Below are 18,906 nucleotides of genomic sequence, written 5' to 3'. Positions count from 1 at the left end.
TCGAATGACTTAAAATTTGAAGGAGGTCATTGGCTGATGAGAGCACCTGCTAACACAGAAAAGGATGGCCCAGAAACGAACAACAAAGAGGAAGAAAGACAGACAGACTACGCCCCCACCCTTCCCACACACACATACATTACATCACTGATGTGTACACTAGTCTGCGCAGACTACATTGTCTGCTGAGATTGCTCGTTCATGCGAGCCCCAATTTCCAAACCTGTCAATCAAAGCCAACACAATCAGATATGCTTTTTGGCACAAAACCATCTTCACTTGTGACTGGATACATCGTACCCTTTGGGTTTTTGGTGGGCTTTAAAAAATAGCATATATATATATTTTTTTGCTCGAGTTACATTATTTGTACGATGATATTTGTACAATGATGATACGTTAAAAGCTGCTGGCTGCACTGTGTTCAAATCCAGTGCTAATATTTGTGAACTGTAATACTTGCTGTTCCCTGTTTAATCTGCTACTCCAATGACGTCAAGAAATTAGCAGAAATTGGGCACTTAAATAGCATTTAACAGAGTTCTCTTCTTCTTTTTTGCGTCCGCAGAAATAAATACATTATGGATGAAGTAGTCATTGCTGGCATATCGGGCCGGTTGCCCGAGTCGAACAACCTGGAGGAATTTTGGGAGAACCTCATCAATGGAGTGGACATGGTGACGGAGGACGATCGTAGGTGGACACCAGGTGAGTGCATAAAACGGGACGCTGGCTGAGAAAAGAACCGACTCTGGAAACAGCTCCCAATTTAATTTAATGTAATGTAATTTCTTTTAATTTAATGTCATTTAATGTATTTGTATATGTATTTATTTAGCTGTGTAGCTGATCCCGTTTGTATGATTACACTATGCTATTTTTCATATTTTTATCATGAATAGACTGCCGATAAGACGCTAACTTTCACTTTGTTTTAATTATTTTGTAATTTCAACATTTTAGCCCTCACTTTCCCCCTTAAATGTATAAAACTGATTTCAAACATGTTTTATAGCTTGAGACTGTTGTAAAAAGCAAATGGAACTTTTGAAACTACAATGTTTGTATTTTTTAAGGTCTTTACGGTCTCCCAAAGAGGAACGGTAAACTGAAAGACATCAGCCATTTTGATGCGGCCTTCTTTGGAGTTCATCCCAAACAAGCTAACACCATGGACCCTCAGCTCCGTCTCATGCTGGAGATCGCTTACGAGGCTATTGTTGATGGAGGTAAGGACCCAACTGAACCCTTTACCAGTGAAAATTTCCAGCAAGCTCCTGTATTTTGTTTTTCTACTTCTCTATTTCCTTTTCTCTTCCTTTCATCACTTTGCTGCTTTGAAATGTAAATTTCTCCACTGTGAGACAAATAAAGGCTACTCCCATCCAAAACATGATTATATAGTTTGTTTGCATTGCATAATCTAATTTAAATTCAATCCAAGCATTCTTCATAATGTTGATAAAAATCTGGCGATCACCTTTTGTTACGATGCAGGACTGAACCCCACGACTCTGCGCGGCAGTAAAACGGGCGTCTACATCGGAGTGAGCGGTTCCGAGGCTGGGGAGGCGTTGAGCAGAGACCCAGAGGAGCTTCTTGGCTATAGCATGACCGGTTGTCAGCGTGCCATGTTGGCCAACAGACTCTCCTACTTCTTTGATTTTAACGGTACACCCACAACATGTAATTTGCACAGCTTGAAAACGTCACTTGAGCAAGCCCAGAAAACGGGTGACCTGTGATTGGTCGTCAAAGAGGCCGTATTTACTGTGGTATCATTTTCAGTCGACGGCAAGTGGCAAAGTAGCCGCGCCTATGATGGACAAAAATAAGGAGGATATATTCCACCAAAGCAATAGTAATCAGAACACATCAAACATCCTATCATAAAGATTATTTTTGGTTTTATTTCTCCTACTGCAGGCCCCAGCACAGCGATCGACACAGCCTGCTCCTCCAGCTTACTTGCTTTAGAAAATGCCTTCCAAGCCATCCGCTTGGGTCACTGTGACGCCGCTTTGGTCGGTGGCGTCAACCTACTACTCAAACCAAACACATCAGTGCAGTTCATGAAACTTGGAATGCTCAGTCCTGACGGCACCTGCAAGTCATTTGATTCCTCAGGTAAAAAGAAAAAAACATTCTACGGATTTCGAAATGGAAACGTGCATTCGACGCGATTGTCCATTTTGATATTGTTCTCGTTCTTTTGTCAAGGTAATGGATACTGTCGCTCTGAGGCAGCGGTGGTGGTGTTGTTGACCAAGCGGTCGGCTGCTAAGAGAGTTTATGCCACGGTGTTGAATGCTGGAAACAACACAGATGGATATAAAGAACAGGGTGAGGAGAAAGGGGAATAAACTGTCCTGTTTATTTTTCTACTTATTTGATTTTTCACATTCCTGTTATGATTTCCTCTCGTGGCTCCAAAATTTGCAAGTGATCCCACCAATTTGTCTTATAGGAGTAACGTTTCCTTCCGGTGAGATGCAGCGACGTCTCGTTCATTCTCTCTATCAAGAGGTAAATGTCACACCAGAGCAGGTTGAGTACATTGAAGCCCACGGGACTGGAACAAAGGTCAGTGCATCGGATTCCCTGTTGTGTGTGTGTGTATTTTAAAATCTGCATCGTGATTTGTTTTTGTTTATTTACATACCAAAAACGCAACCTGAATTAACTTCTTGTCTATTCAAAATTGGATCCGCCCTCAAATGTGATGTTTGTGCTTCAAACTTGCAGGTTGGTGACCCACAGGAAGTTGGCGGGATCGTCAGTGTGTTCTGTCAGTCAAATCGAGGACCACTGCTTATTGGGTCTACTAAGTCCAACATGGGCCATCCAGAACCGGCATCGGGGTTGGCTGCCATAGCCAAGGTAAGGGGGGAGGTGATGTTGGTGAAATTAATACATTAATTTGATGTGTTTATCAATTTACATACAGTATTTTGCTTCAGGGTTTGTGATTGTTTTTGTGTCAAAAAAAAATACAGTACAGGTAACATTCGACTTACGACCACGACCTCCAGACCCTATTTTTAAAATCTTAATTCTTTGCTTGGCAAAGCAAACATTTAGCCTCGGAGTCTCTATGCAACATTTTGAATGTATTTTGACTTACGACCGTTTGGTCGGAACAGAACTCGGTCGTAAGTCGGATGTTACCAGTACATGTATATGGATTTCGTTGAACGCATTTAGCATTTCTTAAACAAGTATAAACAAGGCGCAGACTTGGACACATATTGTGTTTGTCAGAATAAAAGCATCAGCAGTCTGCAGCCATCTGACCGTGACTAAGAGTCAAGGGGAATGTTATTCTTAAGTATCGGTATGTATCGCGTCCTATTTATGCGATGCACTTGCAACTCAGTTCCTAATTGCATCTACAACTAATGTCGTTAGCCTCTCATTATCAAAGAAGTGTTATATTGTTAGCACAATGTATGCACACAACGGATACTTATCTGGTGTCCAGTTAAACTTCATACCAAGGGTCACACAGAATCCATGACCGAAACACAGAATAGAAAGTAAAATGATGGTAATAGGAAAGGATGAATAACATCTATGATATTGGATGACAGCTAATAATAATAATAATAATAATAATAATAATAATAACATCACTAAGAATAAGAATACTTCTGATAATAATACATTGTAATTCTAACTGCCCTTCAAAACTCTCAAGGAGACTTTATAGGCACAGGATAAGAACCATTTTTTCTTCTGCGGGTGAGCGGCGGCAGCCAAACGCCCCAGCGATTACTCAATAAAATGGTCATTGGCACAATAACATTCAAATAAAGTAAAACTACTCACCATTTGATGTCAATGCTCTGATCTTACCTTAAAATGGGCATCATTTTCCTTCATTTCTAAATGCTAGCTAGCTTGCTTTATTTGTACGAAATAAATATTGATCTGATGAATAATACAAGACAATCCATCCTTGTTTACGAGGCGCTTTTACTGCAGCTGTTATAAAACTCTGGATAGGTTATTGAATATGCTGTAAAATAACCAAAATGTCTTTATCTCGTGCGTAGGTGTTGCTCTCTCTGGAAAAAGGAGTGTGGGCCCCCAACCTCCACTTCAACAATCCTAACACTGACATTCCTGCCCTCACCGACGGTCGCGTGCAAGTGGTTGACCGGCCGATACCCGTTCGCGGCGGCATTGTCGGCATTAACTCCTTTGGATTTGGAGGTTCTAATGTCCACGTCATCCTTCGTCCCAATGAGAGGAACACTCAAACGCAGGGCGACACCGTCGCAACCACCAGGACGGTCCCTCGATTGCTTCACGCTTGCGGACGGACGGAGGCTGCTGTGAACACGTTGCTTCAAAAAGCAAAGGAAAATAGATTGGATGATAACTTTTTGTCTTTGCTTAATGGAGTATCCGGAAGTCCCGCTTCTGCTATGCCTTATCGAGGCTACGCACTGATTGGTGTAAAGACAGATAGCGCTGAAGTCGGGCAGGTGCATGCCACTCCCAGACCCCTCTGGTACATATGCTCAGGTGAGACACAAATTGATATTCTCATAATTAAAATGTATAAAATCCGATTGACCTGATTGATTGATTGTGGATTGATTTTAATACATTTTTTTGCATTGGGGTGTATTGCAGGCATGGGGACACAGTGGGCGGGAATGGGTCGTAGCCTCATGCAGCTACCAGATTTTAGAAAATCCATCATGCGCTCAGATATGGCCCTGAAGGAAACGGGCCTGGTTGTATCTCAACTTCTCATGGAGGCTGATGAAGCGACTTTTGAAGATACCGTTCATTCCTTTGTTGGTCTCGCTGCCATCCAGGTAGAGGTCCAATATTGTTCTTTTTGTACAGCTCAAATGATGACGTTTTAACACTTGCGCGATCCGTGCCTCACCCTGGTTGCAGGTAGCTCAGATAGACATGCTCACTAAGCTGGGTCTTCAACCCGACGGTATCGTGGGCCATTCGGTGGGAGAGCTAGCTTGTGGCTACGCGGACGGTTCCCTCAGCCAGGAGGAGGCCATCCTGGCTGCATACTGGAGAGGACGTTGCATCAAAGAGGCTAAGCTTCCTCCTGGAGGCATGGCTGCAGTGGGTAAGTAGAGAAGCACTTGTCACACACTCGCTCTTTTTTTGGTCAGAATCTAGTTTTTATGATTGGGATGATATTTGTTTCTATTTATTTGTTGACCTTTCAGGTTTGACCTGGAAGGAGTGTATTGCGCAATGTCCCAAAGGTGTCGTCCCAGCCTGCCATAATGCCGAGGACACGGTCACCATCTCCGGTCCTCAGGTCAGACATCTCCAGGCACCATTTTGTATTGTCTACGTGTGTGTAGGCTCTGTCATCCATCGATGAAAAGGTTTCTTCAGCCGTCATCTTTACTTCTTTGAAAGTGTCATCCGAAGTGCTTCGTCAGTGAACTAAAGTTGTGCTGGGAACTCTGGCCTTATATATATATATATATATATATAGACAGAGATTCTGATTATCAGAGCAGAGGTCTGGCACGGCCACCTCTGTCCATTAGAGATATATAAAGGGCCAGATTTACCAGCACAACTTTACTTCGCTGACGAAGCTCTTCGGATGAGGAGCGAAACATCAGACACCTTCAAAGAAGTACAGATGATGAATTTCGTATTGTCACAAAGGGGAATATGAGATGGTTAAACCGATGTGGTGTGCTCCTTCAATAGGAAGCGGTCAGCAACTTTGTGGCGGAGCTTAAAGAGCAGGGAGTGTTTGCAAAAGAGGTGCGCAGCGCCGGTGTAGCTTTCCATTCATACTACATGGCATCCATCGCTCCAAACCTCTTAGCGGCCCTCAAGAAGGTATTCCTCCAATCACGTATTCCATTTTTTGACTTTTATTTCACAACATGCCGTCAAGTTGCACTATTGGATAAAGATAAATAGTGGATTTAAATAAACGCTTGTTTTGGCCGCAGGTCATAAAGAATCCGAGACGACGTTCATCCCGTTGGGTGAGCACCAGCATCCCTCAGTCGGAATGGGACACTCCTCTGGCGCTTCACAGTTCGGCCGATTATCACGTCAACAACCTCGTGAGCCCCGTGTTGTTCCACGACGGCCTCAGCCTCGTGCCTGACAATGCCGTCGTGGTGGAGATAGCGCCTCATGCTCTTCTTCAGGTGATTGTTTCAGTCATCTTTTTTCTGTTTTCAGACAGATTGGTCATCATGATGCACTGTTTTTGAAACGTAGCATTATTTTTAGTTAGCTCTAATAATCAAATAACTTCTCTCAAGTCCCTCATAGAGATTGCAAATGTATTTTCTGCATAGTTGTTTTATTAATAAAAAAAATAAGCTAAGCAGCAGTAAGTGCGCGGGTGAGTTTTCTATTCAGAAGCTAATTGGATCAAACTGAGAATAAAAATGTGGGAAGGGGCAAAATACCCTATTGTCCTGTCCATCTTCCCTTAGGCCATCCTGAAGCGAACCCTGACCCAATCGTGTACTTCACTTCCCCTCATGAAGAGAGATCATCCCAATAACTTGGATTTTTTTCTCTCAAACATTGGCAAACTTTACCTGAATGGGTCAGTAAATGTCCAGTTCCGCCTAGATTCCATGATGATGGCTCTCTTGGATGTACATTCGGATTATTGACATTCCATTGTTTTTTCTGCATCTTCTTTAGCATCAACGTGGATGTTAACAGTTTGTATGCAGAGGTTAAATACCCTGTGCCAGTTGGCACCCCGATGATTTCTCCGTTGTTAAAGTGGGACCATTCTCAGACATGGGATGTCCCCAAGGCGGAGGATTTCTCCTCTGGCTCTGGATCGAAATCCGCCATTGTCTTCAGTATCAGTATGTCCTCGAAATCTTTCATTTCGGTTGTTTCAGGAAGATGCATGATAAGGTTTTCACTGACTTTTTTTTCTGTGTCCATTTCTAATCGACAGACATAAATCCGGAGTCTCCTGATTATTACCTGATCGGACATTGCATCGATGGCCGTGTCGTTTACCCGGCGACGGGTTACTTGGTGCTGGCCTGGCGTACCTTAGTGAGAAGTCTAGGAGTTGTCATGGATACGACTCCTGTGACCTTTGACGATGTCACCATCCACAGGGCCACAATTCTCCCGAATATGGGTGAGGAGGACAAGTCTGGGGATGCTGTCGTGTGCTATTTCATTTTTGCAATGATTCCACAAAATGAAGCCAAGAAAGAATTTTAAAAAAACATTTTTTTTATTCAGCTATTTTTATTTGTTTTTATTTTTTTTGAACGTCCAACATTGAAAGAGTCAGCGTTTCAGTGACATCTTTGACATTCTGTTCTCGACAGGTGTTGTCCAGCTGGAAGTGCGTTTCATGCCTGCCACGAACAAGTTTGAAGTTTCAGAGAATGGCGACTTGGCTGTCAGTGGTAGGTAGTTTTACATTTTACGAGGAGTTATGATAAACAACAAAAGGGGAGAATTCTCCCATCTGTCCTTTGTAATATGTTAGATTTTTCTTACGATTAACCTGATCAAAAATGTGGATGTACGGTGTTTTTATATACATATTTTGTAAATTTCAGGAAAAATAAGCATCCTCGAGGATGCTGCACTGGATTCCTTCCATCATCAATTGAACCAGGAAGCTCTCAAAAACAGCGAGGACCCCAAACTTCTGGCGCACGACGTATACAAGGAACTGCGACTGCGCGGCTATGAGTATGGCAAGACTTTCCAAGGAATTTTGGAATCAAACCATGCTGGTATGTTTTTGACTACAAAATGTCATTTTTTAAAAATGTTTTTGGTCTTGTTTGCATTGACGGGATGTCGCTAAGGAAGCTGCCAATGTTTTTGTTTTTGTATTGGGTTCAAGATATCAGATCTAGGACTTAGTTACAGCTGCAGCTGTTGTGAAAGCGCTATGTAAATTAGGATGTATTGCATTGTATTTAACTTTCACGGATGACAGTAGACACTACCGCCACCTCTGAAAAATGTTTTTCAGCCTGCGTGTTATCACGAGTGGATCAGAGTGTAAAAACCCAACTGTTGCAAATGTTCTTTCCTCCAGGTGACAAAGGGAAGTTGCAATGGATGGGGAACTGGGTCACCTTTCTGGATACCATGCTGCAGATGATTGTTGTCGGGCTATCCGGACGTAGTCTACGTGTGCCAACCAGGATTCGCTCTGTATGCATTGATCCCACAATCCATATGGAAAAGGTCCACGAGTATGCTGATGGAAAACTAGGTATGTATTTCATGGATATTGATAAGATCTAAATCAGGGGTGTTAAACCCAAACTCACAATTTAAACATCACATTGCAATTTTTTCTCACAAAAATATTCCAATAGCTGTGACAGTCCACCTTAACCGCTACCTTGACAAAATCACCGCCGGCGGAGTACAGATCAGCGGGCTTCACGCGACTGTGGCGCCCCGTCGACAGCAGCAGCAGCATAACCCGCCAACCCTGGAGGAATTCCTGTTTGTTCGCTACGTGGAGATGGAGTGCCTTTCAAACGACATGAAACTTGTGGCGCAGTTGAAGCTTTGCAAAGGTACTCTTCTAAAAACCTTCCTTGAGTTATGAGTTGAGACATGGCATGCATCATGGTGATGTCATGGCGTGCATTTTTTTTGCACTTTAATCTGACGTTTAAAGCCAGTGTTCTAAATCTATAGTTGATTTGAATTTTCTAGATCGTAACCAATTTTTTTGTTTGAATTTTTCAGTAAAATAGGGCAAAAAAGTCATTTAAATAAAACTTAATACAAAGCGACACGTGAGCCTTTTACAGAGTATTGTTTTTTACATCAAATTTGTGTATAATGGGAACAGCTTTGGGCCTTTTTTTTTCTACTCCCCCTGACAAATTTTCATACCTGTCAATTTAGACATTTTCCTTGTATTTGATGTTTTTTTTTTACCATTTCAAATAATATGCGGCATACTTTTATATGGGAAAAAAATCACATTGTGAACCGATCTGACAAAGACGATTTTGGCTCAAATCCAGTTCATCTCAATTGCTCGTAGCTAACGACAATGCTGCCGCCAATCGCTACTATTGTCACGGCAAACCAGCAAAAGTAATCCTCAATCGTGTGTATGGATATAGTGTATTTTTATTGCTGCGTACGGTTGGATTGATAAAAGCAGAACATGCGCGATAAACTGTCTGCATTTCCGCTTATGTTAGCGTTGTTTTGTCATTTCAAATAATGTACGGGATAACTTTTATAAGGGCAGCTATAAGCCAAGGTTGACAGGTATGAAATTTGCTGATTATCCTCCTTGTTTTAGTAATGATTTGACAGTTTTTAGCAAACTGCGCATGTTGATAAAATTGAAGAAAAAATGGCCACAGTCCATTGTCCATGTTGTCTCCATCCAGAATTAATCCACAAACTGCAGCAGAAGATGGCCCCTCACGGACTGAAGCTCTGCATCCCCGGGCTAGATGGAGTATCGGAAAGCTTCGCTCCCAGCCCTGAATCATCTGAGCCTGGCTTAATTCGTTTGCTCACCATGCTGTGTGAACTGGAGCTGAACGGGAACCTGAATTCAGAGCTGGCGCAGACAGTGGAAAACGAAAGGGTGTGTCTGCTGCAAGACAGTCTGCTGCGCGGTCTTCTGGATGGACCATCCCTTAGGCACTGTGTGGACATTGCCATGGAAAACAGCACGCCTGGAAAGATCAAAGTCTTGGAAGTAAGAAATTGAACAAAATAAGTCTGTCGTCAATACATATTGGCAAGTAAAGTTTTAAATGTACGTCTTGCCAGGCACTATCAAGCGATGGTCAGCTCTTCTCCCGTGTAGTCGGATTTCTCAACATCCAACCCATGTTACGTGTGGATTATATTGCTACGGCAACGAATACGGACCTTCTCGCCCCCCACCAAAAGCGCCTGGAGGAACTTGCGGTCACAGCCGCACAGTGGGACCCTCTCTTGGGCCCGGCTCCCGGAGGTTCCATCGGAGCAGCTGACCTGGTGGTGTGTAACCACGCCTGGGGCCCTTTAAGGGTAGACCCTCATCTGCTGGTAACAAATCTAGCTTCTGGAGCCAGGGCAGGAGGATTTGTTCTCCTGCACACGTTGCTTAAGGGGGAGACCCTTGGGGAAACTGTAAGCTTCCTCTCCAGCGTCAACGACGACGCCTGTAAGCAAGGGCTACTCACGCAGGTCAGTGAAGAGGTCACGCTAATCTCCTGATAGCTACATGAGTGTTGTGTGAATCAACAGCATTCCCAAGGATGGTGGTGACATACTAAAGAAGGAAATAACGTGATGTAATCCGTTTCCCTAGACTGAATGGGAGAAAGTGTTTTCTGAAGCTTCCCTCACCCCGGTGGCTGTCAGGACGTCTTTTTGTGGCTCAGCGCTTTTTCTATGTCGCCGGTTGGGTCCCGCCAAACAACCAATTTTCCTCGCTGTTGATAATGCTGACTACAAGTGGGTCGAAACGCTCAAGGTCCGTTCCGCAGTTGGGATTTTCTTAAGCCTACTGGCTCGCCGTGTTTGAAAATGTCATCTATGTCGCTCTTTCGCTAAATGTTTCTTTGTTGATTTTTAAACAGGCGACGCTTGCAGAGTCCTCAGACTCGCCGGTGTGGTTAACTGCTTCTCAGCCCCACTGCGGGATTGTGGGAATGGTCAACTGCCTGCGGCAGGAACCCGGCGGACTACGAATACGGTGTGGCACTGTATAACTGTCTAGAGATGTTCACTCGGACACGTGAAGATTGTCTTTTACTGCCGGCAGGGGACGCAGTTTTCATGAAGCTGCTTTACGCCCAACCTCTGCAGCCCTCTGCCAAGCTATCTATTGAGAGTTTATGCAAATTTAAGTGAAACATTAGTAAAACAGTCTTCTTGATTTGAATACCACGCCCCTGGATGTCCCAGGCACCAACATCCAGAACGTAGACATTTTACCGGGTTGTCTTTCCATAAACTGATAGACTTATAACCTAGCTAATGAGCTCTTCCTGTGAAGGAGTTTACCAGGTCGTAAATTCTGCGCAAGGACAGATCTCCTACCTGAGGATGACAGTTTAACAGGCTGTGTCTGTTCATTTCAGATTGATCTGAGTTTCTGTGCTTCCATTGTGGGCCTTGTGTGCAGCCATATAAGCATACAACAGGATGACAATTTTAAATATGATAACTTCTGTTATGTCTATTCTCTATCAATAAATTAGGACTGAAATTGCCGGTCCTTCATGTAAATAGAGGCCATATTTTCACTGAATGTCACCAACCTACTTTCTTTTCATAACTTAATCTTTTTCAAAAATTTACTATTTTACTATCATGAGTTGAGAGAACAGATCCACTGACTAGAATCTCCTTCCAGGTTGTCACCATGGCGATGAACTTTCAGAATGCACTGACCGTAGACGCTTTCGAGCTACTGTAACCGTAGTTATTAATATTTTTTTGTTTGTGTCATATTTCCCAGATGTGCATTTGTGTCAAATCTAAACGGCTCATCAGAAGCGCGGACGCTCCAGGTTGACGATCCATCCATGCAGGCGGTACTCAAAGGAGATCTTGTCATGAACGTATTCCGAGACGGATGCTGGGGTGTCTTCAGACATCAACTCATAACTCTTGGTACAAGAAAGTGTTTTGTGTGCACATGCAGACATTGCTGAATATTCTGAAGTGATTTTTCTTGATAAGTGAGACATTCAACCTGATTAACGTAAATTATTTTGTCTTTTCTGTTTCAAAGACGGAAACAAAGAGTTAACAGAGCTCGCCTATGTCAACGTATTGACTCGAGGAGACCTTTCGTCACTGACCTGGATTGCCTCGCCGCTCCGCCATTTTGTACCCGGCAACCTGAATGTGCGGCTTTGTCGCGTCTATTACAGTTCGCTCAACTTTCGAGATATAATGCTTGCCACGGGCAAACTGCCACCAGATGCTATTCCAGGTAAATTCCAGTTTTTTTTTCTTTATCACAAAAATGGTTACTACTAACTAAAGAAATGTATGGACCCTCTGTTTCCATAATATTCCCTTGGCGCAGGGGATCTGGCACTGCAGCAGTGCATGCTGGGTATGGAGTTTTCCGGTCGTGATCCCGACGGTCACCGTGTGATGGGTCTTCTGCCAGCTAAAGGCTTGGCGACATGCGTGGATGCTGATAAAAGATTTCTCTGGGATGTCCCCTCTAGCTGGTTCGTGTCAAAATTTGATATGTGTAGGTTGATCAATACATGGGCTGATCATCGTTGTCTTTCTTGATGTGCAGGACTATGGAGCAGGCTGCATCAGTGCCGGTGGTCTACGCCACGGCATACTACTCGCTAGTGGTTCGCGGCAGGTTGCGCCCCGGAGAAAGCGTTCTCATCCATTCGGGATCGGGGGGCGTCGGGCAGGCCGCCATCGCCATTGCCCTGAGCAAAAATTGCAAAGTCTTCACGACAGTTGGTAAGTTGCTCATTGGTGAATGTCAAGTACAGACGCTCCCCAACTTACGAACGAGATACGTTCCAAATGGTCGTTCGTAAGGTGAATGTGTTCGTAAGTTGCTTCAGTGATATATTTTGTATGGAATGTATGTTTAAGGCTTGTATAAGTATGTTAAAGGATTGTAAAAGTAACCTGTATTGGTTTGTACTGAAAAATAAACATTTAATAAAATATATGCTCTATAAAGATATGTACATGTAAGAGAGGGAGAGACACACACATGTACATGTACTTAATAAGATGAATAAAATACATTTTTCAACATACGGTACCCGCAAAAATGTTCGTATGTACCATTGTTCGTAACTTGAATGTTTGTAAGTAGGGGAGTGTCTGTATGTGGTGATTTATTTGCTTTTAAATAATTTTTAAAATATAGGTCGGTGTTTTATAATGTCATAGTTTGAATAACTTATTCAAATTAAATAAACACATTTGTTAAAATGACTTGTTTCATGCGTAATGAATATTCTCATTCGGCAATGCAAATAAATATTTTGGCTTTCGCGTTGCTAGGCTCAGCAGAGAAGCGCGCTTACCTTCAGGAAAGGTTCCCCCAGCTCTCGGATGATTCTTTTGCTAATTCCCGGGACGCTTCTTTTGAACAGCATATCCTTCTTCACACTCGGGGCAAAGGTTTGTGGCATCTTTGATTATTATTATTTTATTTTTTTCGGGCCATCCACTGTGTGTAATTTATATCAATAATCTTTCAGGTGTGAAAGTGGTGTTGAACTCTCTGGCGGAGGAGAAACTGCAAGCTAGTCTTCGCTGTCTTGCACGACATGGACGATTCTTGGAGATAGGCAAATACGACCTTTCCAATAATTCACCTCTTGGTCAGTAAGAAGCCAGATCGCCACTAAAACTGAACCCACATGACGGTAAACTGGTTTTGGTTTCACGAATGGAGTTGCAATGTTCACTTCTCCAGGTATGGCGCTGTTCTTGAAGAATGTGGCATTCCACGGCATTTTGCTGGATGCTCTCTTTGAAGAAGGAAATAGTGAATGGGAGGAAGTGTCACAGCTGCTCCGGGAGGGCATTGCGGAAGGGGTTGTCCAGCCTCTTAAGACAACGGTTTTTGAGAGGGACCAAGTAGAGGAGGCATTTCGATACATGGCCCAAGGAAAACATATTGGCAAGGTTCTTCTGCAGGTTAGTCGCAATTCAGCAAAAATCAACAATTCCGTTTTTTTTAATACAGGCGCTCCCCAACTTACCAATAAGATTCGTTCCAAATTTGAATTCGTTGGTAAGTTGATTCAGTGCTATATTTTGTATGGAATGTATGTTTAAGGCTTATATAAGTATGTTTAAGGCTTGTATAACTAACCTGTATTGGTTTGTACTGAAAAATAAACATTGAATAAAATATATGCTCTATAAAGATATGTACATGTACAACTGGAGAGAATACTACATATGTTACTACAAAAATGTTCGTAACTTGAATGTTCGTAAGTAGGGGAATGTATGTACACCTTGAAATCCCAGATGAATGTGATGGCGTTAAAACATACTTTGACCATTTGGTGTCTCGCACAGGTGTGTCACGAGGAGACATCCGTCCGTCCCGCGTCCCTTTTAACTATCCCGGCCCTCCGTCGTACCTACTGCCTCGCCTCCCACTCGTACATCATCACCGGGGGTCTCGGGGGCTTCGGCCTCGAACTCGCTCAGTGGCTGACTGAAAAGGGTGTCCGCAAGCTGGTGCTCACTTCCAGATCTGGGATCAGGAACGGTAAGGACGGATATGAGAACATGATTTACGTATGATTGAGTCTGGTATTATTATTATTTTGTTATTTATTTGTTGCCAGGTTACCAGGCAAAGCGTGTGAGCGAATGGCAAAGTCAGAATGTGGAGGTGTTGGTCTCGACCAGTGATGTCGGCACACTACAGGGAGCGGAAAAGCTCATCGCTGAGGCCTGCAGGTTGGGTCCAGTCGGTGGGGTCTTCCATCTTGCCATGGTCAGCGTTCTCTTCAGTTTTGACTTAGTGTTTTTTTTAAACACATTGAGAAGTTAAATATTGCTATGAAAAATTAAAAGTGCACCAATACCAACTTGAAATATTAACTCATTCGCTGCCATTCACAAATTTATTTGAAAATTGAAACTATGACGTAGAGCGCCATTCTTGAATTTGTTCAGGTTTCGGTTCTTCGTGCTTAGGTGCCAATAAAGCGCTGGCCAGACCTCTGGCAATGTTTTCCCTTCCACATATTATCACTTTGTTCCAGTGTTAGCTGTTGTTAAAGCGCTATATGAACCAATATGTATGTATTGCATTCTATTTTGGACAGCCACCCTCATTTCAGGCTCATATAACTCCAGACCCATATAACTTGGGAATTAACTTTTTTTCTGATGAAAGAAGATAATCTAAGGTTTCTTACACTGCATTGAATGTTTATGTAGTCCTAAAACTCAATATTCTGTGGTTCCTGGAATACGAGTGACATTGACAAAACATTTTTTGCACGTGTCTGACAGTGAATGAGTTCAATATGTTTGGTATTCTTTTTTTCCAATTTGCAACAACATTGACACAGATTTTTCAATCACAATTGTTTTTTTTTTATCTCCAGGTTTTGAAAGATGGCTTATTGGAGAATCTGACCCCTCAGCAGTTCTTTGATGTCAACAAACCTAAATATGATGGTACCTTGAACCTTGACAAGTAAGTTCTTTTTTTAAATAAGGTGCAAGGAATTGACACGTATTGATCCCCTTACACTCCCTCTCCAGAGTCACAAGAAAATCCTGTCCAGAGCTGTCTTATTTCGTTACATTCTCATCCGTCAGCTGCGGCCGCGGCAATGCCGGCCAAAGTAATTACGGTTACGCCAACTCTGCCATGGAACGCGTGTGTGAGAAGAGACGTCACGATGGCCTTCCTGGACTCGCGGTCCAATGGGGGGCTATTGGGGATGTGGGTGTGGTCCTTGAAAATATGGGTGGGAATGACTCAGTGATTGGCGGCACCCTGCCGCAAAGGATGGCTTCTTGCCTGGATGTGCTCGACCACTTCCTGTGTCAGCGGAGCCCTGTGGTGTCAAGTTTTGTGCTAGCGGAGCGCATTGTGGTCAAGAGTGAAGTGGGAAGCCAGAAGGACTTGGTGGACGCTGTAGCTCACATTCTGGGTAATTTTCGGACACTTTGATTTTGGATCATAAATTTATAGAATGTACCTGAAATGTTTTTTTTTTAGGTTTTGGTTTGATAAATGCGCTGAATTTACCCATACAATCTGATGCATCTCCTTCTTAGGCGTGCGCGATGTCAACAGCCTCAACGCTGATTCCTCATTGGCTGACTTGGGCCTTGACTCGCTTATGGGCGTGGAGGTTCGCCAGACTCTCGAACGAGACTATGATATCGTTATGGCCATGAGGGAAATCCGGCAGCTGACTATCAACAAGCTACGTGAGCTGTCCAATAAGAAGCCGGAAGGATCAAATGGTATCTCGTCTATATTGTCACGTATTTGTGAATTGACGAATGACTGAAGCTTGCAAATTTACTCATTCACTGCCATTCACAAATGACAGAGCGCCATTTTGTTTTTTCTTGTTTGGGTGCCGATAAAGCCATGGCCTCTGGCAATGTTTTTCCCTTCTACAAACGGGCAGCATTTTCCTTTTTTCCATGTTAGTTCTGCTGTTGTTAAAGCGCCATATGAATCCATATGTATGTACAGTATTGCATTGTATTTTGGAAAGCTGCCCTAATTTCAAGCTCATTTAACTCCAAACCCATAAAATTTAGTAATTCGCTTTTTTTCTGATGAAAGAAGAAAGATTTCTTACGCTGCATTGAATGCTTATGTAGCCCTCAAACTCAATATTCTATGGGTCCTGGAAATTTGAGTGACAGTGACACAAACCATGGCACCGGTGTGCACACATTTTTGCACATATCTGGCAGGAAATGAGTTAAAAAGCCGTCATTAAATTTCTCATCTTAAATGTCTCCACGCCACAGTGAAAAAGGACGTTATTCGAACCTTGTCAGAGTCGAGCCTGACGGAGCTCCTCGTCAACCCAGACGGCCCTACGGTGATGACACTCAACGACGTGCAGAACCAGGAGAGGCCGCTTTTCCTCGTGCACCCCATTGAAGGCTCAGTTGCCGCCTTCAAGACACTGGCCTCCAAGATTGACGTGCCTTGCTATGGCTTGCAGTGCACCAAAGGTACTATCTTCTGCTGTTGTTTTAAGGCAACGTATTTTTTTGTATACTTATTTGTATGACTAGACTGACAACAAAAAAATCTATTTATATTCATCACGTTCATAACTTTCCTTTCCCAGCTGCTCCACTGGACAGCATCCAATCTCTAGCAGCGTACTACGTAGATTGCATTCGACGCATCCAACCTGGCGGGCTGTACCGAATCGCCGGCTACTCATTCGGCGCGTGCGTGGCGTTTGAAATGTGTACTCAACTGCAGAACCAGAAACTGCCCGTGGAGAATCTCTTCCTGTTCGACGGATCGCATTCATACGTGGCAGCCTATACGCAGGTGAGAGGTGTAAAATTTAAGGAGTGTTTAACAGCCATTTTCTAAATGTCTTTTTTTTAACTACTGTAAATAAATATGGCATTTTACCAGGGTGTGTCGACTTTTTATATCCACTGTATATTCGTTCATCCGGTGCTAAGAAATTACACTAAATAAATTAATTTATTTACAGAGGTATAGAGCAAAGCTAACACCAGACAAAGAATCTGAGGCTGAAACCGAAGCCTTGTGCGCCTTCATCCAGCAGTTCATGGACACAGAATACAGCAAGGTGAACAACTTTGGCATATAAACACAACCACCTGACACAACACATGGCTGCTTAAGAAAATAATCGTTGTCTCCTGCAGCTTCTAGATGCTCTTCTCCCACTCGCGGACTTGGAGGCTCGCGTCAACGCAGCCGTGGACCTCATCACATCCACCCATAAAAACATCAACAGGGATTTGTTGAGCTTCGCAGCCTCCTCTTTTTATCCCAAGTTGAAGGCAGCCGACAGCTACTTACCCGCTACGAAATACAAGGGCAACGTATTGTTACTGCGCGCCAAAACCAGCAGCGAATACGGACAAACCCTGGGAGCAGACTACAAATTAAGCGAGGTAACAAGCATCAACATGCCGACATTTTTTATCATGCAACATGGTGTCTTACATATAATACCCTGTTTTTTTTATCAAGGTTTGTGACGGCAAAGTATCAGTCCATGTCATTGAGGGCGACCACCACACGTTTTTGGAAGGAGAGGGGGTGGACTCCATCAGCAGCATCATTCACAGCTCGCTAGCTGAGCCAAGAGTTATGGCAAGGGAGGGTTAAAACATACCATTTCGCACGTATTCCAGTTCCACGACGTTCCCCACCTAGAATTTGTTAATTAGGATGTGTACCCAATCACTTTAATTAAGGTAACATCCTAAGTTTTGCACACCATATGTTTACATTTTGTGAAATTTTGCTACATGGATCTAACACATTCCATTTTTCTTTTAAACACCATTGAATTGTAGGAAATACACAACCACCCCACAATCTCATGAAACTGTTATTTGATTGCACTGGGCAAAATATTTGTGCTGTGAACAGATGGACTGAAATGTGCCGTTTTGCATTTTAAGGAATTTAACTGAAAAATGGTCCGATAAACAAGTCACGTTTTAAATCCATATTTTTTAATCTTACTTTAATACACGTATTTTCACACGGTACAGGGTATCGCGGCGATAATCAGATCCAACACAAAAAGTCAGACTAAAAGTGTTTCTTTCTCCATATCTGTCAGTATTATTTTCTAATTTTTTTTTGGTATTTTCAGCAAATATTTTGTTGAATTTGACAGTGAGGTCATTACAGTTGCAGAGCTCACCCCAACTCATGATATAAGAGCTTGTGTGATCTTAACCGATGAGAAGGGGAAATGTACTACATTTTTTTTTCTGGCCAAATACTTTTTCTCTTGAATCCTGTAGGACAAAAAGACCTTTTGTGCTCATGGTACCGTTAACATGCTGTTGGACAGAAATGTATTGCTCTACATAAAACTTCTTACACATCCCAGTAGTTATTTAAGTTTTATGTTACTAACACTGTATGAACCCCTGATGAGTTTAAAGGTACTTTGTATAACCTGCTGACTTTTGCTGTCATACTTTTAACTTTATCATAACATCCACCAGTTTGGTCCCCCCTTGGGCAACGGTCGACCATCTCTGAGACCTGTGATCTGGTCAATGAAGGGTTGGGTCAGGGACAAGGACAAATAACTATTCTTTATGATTAATTATAGTATAATGTGTTTGAGGTGTATCGATGCAGATAATAAATACGTCTAAAAAGATCACAGAATTGTTTTTTTTTTCTTCTGGAAATGTGTGTTATAATTGTGAAGTTTC

General features: G+C 42.8%; 1 protein-coding gene across 1 annotated transcript; it reads left to right on the top strand.

Annotated features, from left to right (window-relative positions):
* Positions 1–574: 574 nt before the first annotated feature.
* fasn (fatty acid synthase) lies at positions 575–18,852 on the top strand. The gene is made up of 41 exons (XM_089015496.1): positions 575–708; positions 1,077–1,229; positions 1,498–1,671; positions 1,927–2,127; positions 2,221–2,343; positions 2,468–2,583; positions 2,746–2,880; positions 4,056–4,530; positions 4,642–4,829; positions 4,915–5,104; positions 5,208–5,302; positions 5,710–5,844; positions 5,961–6,164; positions 6,459–6,574; positions 6,676–6,848; positions 6,944–7,135; positions 7,332–7,412; positions 7,569–7,748; positions 8,060–8,239; positions 8,346–8,552; positions 9,390–9,706; positions 9,781–10,182; positions 10,307–10,471; positions 10,578–10,693; positions 11,462–11,616; positions 11,738–11,941; positions 12,038–12,188; positions 12,263–12,441; positions 13,000–13,119; positions 13,200–13,322; positions 13,418–13,641; positions 14,032–14,227; positions 14,307–14,458; positions 15,078–15,169; positions 15,238–15,632; positions 15,760–15,951; positions 16,474–16,683; positions 16,803–17,014; positions 17,187–17,285; positions 17,365–17,616; positions 17,696–18,852. The coding sequence occupies exons 1-41, from the start codon at positions 582–584 to the stop codon at positions 17,831–17,833; spliced, it is 7,539 nt and encodes a 2,512-aa protein (XP_088871622.1). The 5' UTR covers positions 575–581; the 3' UTR covers positions 17,834–18,852.
* Positions 18,853–18,906: the final 54 nt, after the last annotated feature.

This window comes from Hippocampus bargibanti, linkage group LG15, assembly GCF_051943395.1.
Source record: "Hippocampus bargibanti isolate YZ-2025 linkage group LG15, ASM5194339v1, whole genome shotgun sequence".
NCBI lineage: Eukaryota > Metazoa > Chordata > Actinopteri > Syngnathiformes > Syngnathidae > Hippocampus > Hippocampus bargibanti.
The sequence above is the reverse complement of the archived record's forward strand: the minus strand, read 5'-3'. Positions and strand labels throughout refer to the sequence as shown.

Excerpts from the sequence above, each read along its gene's own strand:
- fasn (XM_089015496.1), top strand. The coding sequence starts at position 582 with ATGGATGAAGTAGTCATTGCTGGCATATCGGGCCGGTTGCCCGAGTCG. Across the intron at positions 6,849-6,943 it reads CGCCATTGTCTTCAGTATCA|ACATAAATCCGGAGTCTCCT; the intron begins GTATGTCCTCGA and ends TCTAATCGACAG. Across the intron at positions 12,189-12,262 it reads TGGGATGTCCCCTCTAGCTG|GACTATGGAGCAGGCTGCAT; the intron begins GTTCGTGTCAAA and ends CTTGATGTGCAG.